An 8,563-nucleotide genomic window follows, 5' to 3' on the forward strand; every position below is an offset into this window, starting at 1 on the left:
CCCAGTAGCCCCAGACCCGTGCAATTATATTATGAGCACTCAAGTAACTTCTCGGCTAAAGGAAGAATGACGAAGCAGGAAAGAGAAAAAAATGATTTGTATTTTTTGAGGTTAACTTGCTTAGAAATTTTAGGGGGGATAAACTCAATCTTGACTAACAGGAAATTTAATTAATTTAGAGTTATTAAATAATAGCTCCTCCACATCAGGGACTACAATAAATGTTATTAACAACACAAAGAAGAATAAGACTTTCCCTTCTAGGAACATACCATTTAGTGGGAAGAAAGACAGACAGCTACACTCACAGACAGATACGCTCACACACATACACACACACACATGCACATACACTTAAAACAGAAGTGGTAGAGGCTGAGGGAAATCCCCTAAGATAGACATAAAGAAAGTGCTCCATTTGCTCAGAGTTAGAGGTGAAAACCAAGAATATTGGCAGAAAAGAATGTTTTAAAGCAACCTTGAATGATTCTTCCACTGGGTATTGGAATTAGAAAATGAAATTTTAGGCAGAGTGGGGAGCACGACAGTCACTGAAGTGGGAAGGCACACGTGGGCTCAGCAAAACCGGGGCACAGTGTAATGTCATTAGGGGTGAAGTCAAGAAAAGTAGCTTAAAATTAAGCCATAGAGAATCCAAAGATTTTTAATTTTCTTTTGATTTCAAAAATGATCTTTTCATATTATTGAGCCAGAAAATAATTAAGTTATCTATACATTAGACAAAGTTGTCAAAAGCAACTAAATGGAGGGATGTTAAAATGGGAAAGAAAAAAGGTAGCACGTTTAACCTATAGCTAACAATACTGTATTATACACTAAAAAATGTGTTAGCAGGGTAAGTCTCATAGCACAAACAATAAAATAAATTTCTTAAAGAAAAATTTAATTATTGGAATAGCCTAGACAAGGAAGTATGAGGCTTTGAACTGAAACAACAGTAACAGAATTAGAAAGAGGAGAATAAACTCTTGGGATATAGAATGAACAAAATTTTAACACTGTCTGCTGTAAAAAGTGAGGGAGATTAGAGGGATTAAGGTGACCTTGGATTTCAAGAAAAAAAAAATGTGGCCAACAAATCCAGGGAACACAGATGAAAGAGAATAGTCAATAAAGGAGACATACAAATTCAAATGGGATCATTCTGAAATTGAGGCACATTTGAGATATCCTCACATCTATCCTTATAATCAAAACAAACTCACTATCTGCTCATTCTATGACCAGTGACCTCACTCACTGCTGCCTTACACTTCAGGGCTTACACACAGACACACACAAACACACACACACACACCAAGAAAAGTAGCTTAAAATTAGACCGTAGGGAATCTAAAATTTTAAAATTTAGAACAGATCTTCATCTAAGCCAGGAACCATTCCATTCATCTATGAATGACTTCTGTCATTTAATAGAATAAACAAAATCTGCATGTGAATCCACGCAGAACTCCAAGTTCAGCATTGTTTCTCACCATTCTCAGAGCTGGTACCTGAAGCTGCAGGTGTGCATTCTCTGCTGCACTCTGTAATGGATGAGTGGAAATTCTTCCATAAAACTTTTGTCTATTGGGAGCAGGTGAGTCTAGGCAAAGTACGGACAATTTTTTTTTCTGGGATATCCAGTGGAAAAAAACAGAAAAGCATCATTTTTAAAGTACTGAAAGAAAAAAGTCAACCTGCAACAACCTCATTCTAGCCAGGGAAATTAGTCATTTTAAGAAAATAAGAGACAATCAGACTAGAAAGGAAGATATAACACAATCTCTAATTACAGTTGACACGACATAATCTTGTATATAGAAAATGTGAATTCTCACACACATACACATGTACACACACAACTCCACCAGATTTAATAGGTAAGTTCAGCAAGGTGCAGAATAAAAGATTAATACCAAAAGTTCTATTGTATGTCTATATGTTAGCAATGATATGAAAATGAAATTAAGAGCAGAATTATGTGTATAATTGCAACAAAATAATAAAATATCTTGGCATAAATTAAACAAAAAAAAAACAGAAAAGACTTGTAGACTGAAAGGTGCAAAATATTGTTGAAATTAAAGACCTGATAGAAAGATACTCCATGTTCATGGATTGGAGGACTTAACATTGTTAAGTGGCAACACTCCCCAAATTGATCTATAGATTCATCTCTAACAAAATTTCAAAATTCTAGTTGTACTTTTTTTTTGGAAATTGACAAACCGAAGTAAAAATTCATATGGAAGTCCGAAGTACCAAGATCAGCCAAAACAATGTTGTAAAAGTAGAAAAAATGTTGAGCAACTCACACTTCACAATTTCAAAGCTTATTACTAAACTACATTACTCAAAACAGTATGGTTCTGGAACAGGATAAACATATAGATCAATGAAATAGAACTGAGAGCCCTCAAATAAATTCATAAATTTATGGGCGATTACTTTTAGACAAGAGTGCCAGCCAAGACCATTCAATGGGGAAAGAATGGTAAATGGTACCGGGAAAACTGTGTGTATGTGTAAAAGAGTGAAGTTGGATCCTTTCTCATACCATAAACAAAAAACAACTCAAAATGAATTAAAGACCTAAATGTAAAAGCTAAAACTCTTGGAAGAAGGCATAGGTATACATCTTTGTGACCTTGGTGTGTATGTAACCAGCAGCAAATCCATATGGGTCTGCAGTAAACTCAATTCTAGCCTCTAGGAGGAGAGAATTTGGCCAAGGGGCAGAAGTTTAAGGCAGAGGAAAAGACCCAGGCAAGTTTTAGAGCAGGAATAAAAGGAAGCAAAGTATACTTGGAAGAGGGCCAAGTGGGCAACCTGAGAGACCTAAGTGCCCTGTTTAGCCCTTGACTTGGGGTTTTACACATCATCATGGTTCTAGGGTTTGTGTTTCTCCCCCCTTGATGTCTTTTCCCTGGGGCAAGCTGTCTGTGTGCTCAGTGGCCTGCCAGCACTTGGGAGGGGCTGTGCGTGTAGTGTTCTTACTGGAGTCGTGCATGTGCTCACTTGAGGCATTTTTCCCTTACCAGTGGGGTGTTCCTAGAGTCATATGTTAGTTAAACTCCGTCATTTAGCCTCTGTGCACATGCTTGAGCCCACTCACCCAACTCCAGAGATCTTATCGGGAAGCTGCTGATCACAGGCTCCAGATGTTTTTTTATCTGTGTGGAAACTGTCTTTCCCCGATGCTGGCTGTGACTAATTATCATCTTTGAAAGACAGTTTAACAACCACCTGACCATCACCTGATGATCACCTGACACTCTGGAGTGTGTATGGTGGGGGTTGGGGGAGGGGAAGAGGGGGTCTCTCATGCCCTCCTCATATCTGCCTACCTATTCTAACAGGTATACGTGAAGCAGATTAGCTGTGCACTGTTACTAATTCCAAGGGATTGTGTTAATTTTCCAGGGAGAAATGCATGAAGGATAGCAGAGGTCATCGCCATGCCAACCACCACTTCAGCCCACTGCATCTTGAACTGCAATTTCCATCACTTGCATGATTCATATAACAAGTTGAGCAAAGCAACTTTATTACTCTCAGATAGGCAGCAAAGGATAGTAGAAGCTTAGGATTCATGGTGAGTTTGTCTCTCAAGGCTCAGAAAAACTACCCAGGATGAGTGGAATCTTGCCTGCATATGCCTCATGTTGCACTGTAGCTGAGAGACGCTGAAAGTGCACTCTGTCCTGGGTTTTAAACCCAGGGGCTACATTTAATGGGTTAAAGCACTGCAGGACATCCTGTTCCAAGAGAGACAAGAAGAGGCCAGGATTTTCCTGCCAGTTCCTCATTATCACAGGATGTGGTATTGCTAGCACATCCTACAGTTACTCTTAAGAACTATAAAAAAGGGAGATCCGCATTGCCAAGGTCATTCAGGGACTTATCCTTCAGAGTAGGCAGTGACTTCTTAAATATGAAACTCAAAACACAGGCCACCAAAGAAAAAGATAAATTGGACTTAATCAAAATTTTTAAAGTCTGTGCCTCAAAGGACACTTTCAAGAAAGACAACCCCAAAATGGATATATACTTGCAAATCATATATCTCACAGGGAATTGTATCAAGCATATATAAAGAACTCTTACAACTCAATAATAAAAAGACAAATAACCTAATTTAAAAATGAGAAAGGATCTAAACATGTCTCCAAAGAAGATCTGCAAATGGCCAAAAAATACATGCAAGATGCTCAGCACCATTAGTCGTGATGCAAATAGTGAAATGCAAATCAAAATCACAATGAGATACCACTTCACACCCAGTAGGCTGTAATAAAGATACCCAGACAATAACAGGTGTAGGCATAGATATGAGGAAATTGGGACCCTCAAGAATTGCCGGTGCCATTGTGTAAAACAGTCCAGCAGTTACTCAAAAGTTAAACATAGAATGACCGTGTAACCCAGCCATCCCTCTCCTAGGTATACCCCCAAGACAATAAAAAATATGTTCACTTAAAAAATTTATACACACACTTCAAACAGTATTATTCATATTAGTCAAAAAGTGAAAATATCCATCAATTGATGAGTGGATTAACTAAATAGGTTTTATTTATAAAACTGGTCATAAAAGGGAACAAAGCACTGATACATGCTATACCATGGATGAACACTGAAAAGCTACACAAAGTGAAGAAGGCAGGCACAAAAGGGCACATATTATTGGACTTCATTTATATAAAATGTCTAGAATAGGCCGGGCGCAGTGACTCACACCTGTAATCCCAGCACTTTGCGTGGCCGAGGCAGGCAGATCATGAGGTCAAGAGATGGAGACCATCCTGGCCAACATGGTGAAACCCCATCTCTATTAAAATACAAAAATTAGCTGGGTGTGGTGGTGCGCACTTGTAGTCCCAGCTACTCAGGAGGCTGAGGCAGTATAATCACTTGAACCCAGGAGGCAGAGGTTGCAGGGAGCCAAGATTGCACCACTGCACTCCAGCCTGGCAATAGAGCAAGACTCTGTCTCCAAAAAAAAAAAAAAAAAGTCTAAAATAGGCAAATTCTTAAAGACAGAAAATAGATTAATGATTGCCATGGGCTGTGGGAAGGAATAAATGTGAAATGACATCTGATGATAAAGAATTTCTTTCTGCGGTGATAGAAATATTCTGGAATTCATGGTGACAGTTGCAGCTTTGTGAATATACTAAAAACCACTTAATTATATATTTGAAAGGGTGGATGTTATGGTATGTAAATTATATTTCAATTTTAAAGAAAATGTCGACACTCAACATGAAGATATTCAAAATTACAGCTCCAACATCAGAAAGAAGACTATATTTTTGGATCTCTAGGATCCTGATATGAGTAAGACCATGAGTCATTATTATTTGGACACTAAATGTTAACATGATCTTATTTATTAGTCGAAGTGTGGAGGGGCCTAGAGGTGCAAGTCACACACCTAACTCCTCTGGGTTGCCTATCCGATGGAATGAGATTGTGCCTTGCTTCTTGTATCTTTCTTTCACTATGCCTGGGACAAAGTAGACTTTCACATAATTTTTATTCAATGCTACAGGATAAGAAAAGACAGGAAAACGGGAGGAAGGGGCTGGGCGCGGTGGCTCACGCCTGTAATCCCAGCACTTTGGGAGGCCGAGGCGGACGGATCATGAGGTCAGGAGATCGAGACCATCCTGGCTAACATGGTGAAACCCCGTCTTTACTAAAAATACAAAAAATTAGCCAGGCATGGTGGCGGGCGCCTGTAGTCCCAGCTACTCAGGAGGCTGAGGCAGGAGAATGGCGTGAACCCGGGAGGTGGAGCTTGCAGTGAGCCGAGATCGCGCCACTGCACTCCAGCCTGGGTGACAGAGTGACACTCAGTCTAAAAATAAATAAATAAATAAATAAATAATAAAAAGGGAGGAAGGGAGATCTCTCAAACACAGGCATCCCATGCATGACTACAGAGAACGATACAGATAGGTATGCAGAATAAGGGGACCTGAGGTCAGAGGGGGGAAGTCTTTTTAGAGTTTGTACTGTGCATTACTTATATCGAAAATTCAAGTGGAATAAGCGAAGGTGACAAAAGTGAATTACAAATCTTAACGTTCCCTGAAAATGCTTGAAGCCATCCCTTAGCTGAGGTGTGGGAGCAAAAAAGCAAACTGAGACAATATGAAATCATTTTCTATCTCAAATTTTCCCTCCAGCAATGTTGGTGTCCACTTGCCTGTCTCTTAATGGGTGCATCTATGTATCACCTCTTGTCAATACCTCTACTCAGCAACAGCCAGAAAATAGAAAGATTATATGAGCCAATAAAAGGAAAATAAGGGAACAAAAAATAAGAATAGTGGAGAGATCAGCTACTTAGGAGGCTGAAGTGGGAGGATTGCTTGAGCCCAGGAATTTGGGGCCAGCCTGGGCAAACAGCAAGACTCCATTTATGAAAAAAATGAATAACATTATCTGGGTATGGTGGCCTGTAGTCCTAGCTACTTAGGAGGCTGAGATGAAGGACTCACTTGACTGATCCTAGGAGATTGAGGCTGTAATGAGATATGATTGCACTGCTGCACTGTAGCCTGGGCAGCAGAGCTAGATCCAGTCTTGAAAAAAAAAAAAAAAAAAAAGGTGAAGAGGGAAAAAGAATGAGTAATAGAGGTGCTTACTTCACACTAACCTCACAAACACACACTAAGCTAGGTTGTGTGTATAGGTTAGAACAAAAGATGTACCATTTAACTGACATGTAAGATTGGTTCTCGAAACCATAGGACCCACTGGAAATGGTGACCTCACAGGAAGATGCATCTTGTAGGAGGCAGCTGTGAGGTCTGGTTCCCCAGTGTGCTGTAGCAAGTGCCTTTGCCCTGCCTGCGGGCTCCCTCCATGGCCAACTCTGCTATGGACACCAGAGTCCTCTGCTGTGTGGTCATCTGTCTTCTGGGGACAGGTGAGTTTTCAGCTAAAGGATCACCATCAGTGGGCTTTGTTTTTGGCTCTACAGCAGATTCTCAAATATACCCTGGACGTCTGTGTTGACCAAATATTTTGTGAAAGGTATTGACATTTATATGAAAACAAATAATTGCATTACGGAGTAAAAAGCAAAATTCATGTGAGTTTTTAAATGAATGCAGGAGACTTCAAACAGTTTCCTTCACTGTAAGACATTCACTCTTCTGCCATTACAATTCTGTCTCATGCAGTCTCTTCTCCTCTGAGGTCTCTCAAATGCCGGCGTCACACAGAACCCAAGACACCTGGTCAGGAGGAGGGGACAGGAGGCAAGACTGAGATGCAGCCCAATGAAAGGACACAGTCATGTTTATTGGTATCGGCAGCTCCCAGAGGAAGGTCTGAAATTCATGGTTTATCTCCAGAAAGAAAAAATCATAGATGAGTCAGGAATGCCAAAGGAACGATTTTCTGCTGAATTTCCCAAAGAGGGCCCCAGCATCCTGAGGATCCAGCAGGCAGTGCGAGGAGATTCTGCAGCTTATTTCTGTGCCAGCTCACCACCCACATCGATGCAGAGCCACATCCTCTCAGTCCACAAACATCCTCCAGACCTGCCCTGGAAACAGCGGTGGGCTGGGAAGGGAAACGCGTTACCTGTACACTGAACAGGTCAGCTCTAAGGCATTCTGCAAGTTGAGGATGGAAATAGGGGAGGATTGTAGGAACAGCATGAAACATCCCAGGCTATGCTCAGAAACTAAGACTCTGTCATCCAAAGAACATAAAGATTTTTAAGAACTAGACATAATTTTTCAGTTTCCACATTGACTTAATTTGTCAGTTTCAAAACACTTAGCAGTGTAACTCTGTTTTTTACTCCATACTGTATGTCAAGTTCTATATTTCATGCTTTACATCAATAATTTTATTTAATCACCAAGACACACAAGCAAAGGAAGTGCTTTCTTCATTTTCACCAAGAGAAATTATGGTTCTAGGAGTTAATTTTTAGAAAGAAAGAGACAGAGATGGGGGAAGAAAGGGGAGGGGAGGGGAGGGGAGGGAAGGGAAGGCAAGGGAAGGGAAGGCAAGGGAAGGGAAGGGAGAAGGCAACCTAGTAGGTGGCAGAAAGCATTTGGCTCAAAGGGTTATGACTTTTATCTCACATCATGCTGCTTAGCATTCTTTCAGGCATAATCCTTGTTCTGTTCCTTGCCAAGTACCTGTGCAGGTTTGTATGGATGCTAGGTTCAAGAATTCCTGCTATAAAATTATAGAACATCAGAGAGATGATGGAAATAGAGTTGGATAAATTTGTCTAGAATTTAGGGAAAAGGTCTGGCCCACAGATATTGTTCATTAGTAATGCATCACCTCAAATTTTTGTCTTAATGTTTGTTTTTATTCTCATCACTCAACAGATATAGGCCACCTACAGAAAAAGATTTGTTATAATTTGCTTTGATGAAACAATTTCATAAAATCAAAAGGCAGACAAAAGCAAAGTCATTTCAAATATATGTGCAGACTAAGTCCAGCCTCACCAGCTTGGAGTATAAACCATGTGACTCCACTGCAGTTTTTGCCCTTTGATTTTGTAAAATCATTTAAT

At 40.1% G+C, this 8,563-nt stretch overlaps 1 gene segment (V, D, J or C); it reads left to right on the plus strand.

The window, feature by feature from the left end:
- Window positions 1-6,795: 6,795 nt before the first annotated feature.
- Window positions 6,796-7,616, plus strand: LOC129485471 (T cell receptor beta variable 18-like). The segment is given in 2 exon segments: window positions 6,796-6,943; window positions 7,216-7,616. Coding segments are annotated over 2 exon segments (549 nt in total).
- Window positions 7,617-8,563: the final 947 nt, after the last annotated feature.

This window comes from Symphalangus syndactylus, chromosome 6 (genome assembly GCF_028878055.3).
Source record: "Symphalangus syndactylus isolate Jambi chromosome 6, NHGRI_mSymSyn1-v2.1_pri, whole genome shotgun sequence".
Lineage (NCBI taxonomy): Eukaryota > Metazoa > Chordata > Mammalia > Primates > Hylobatidae > Symphalangus > Symphalangus syndactylus.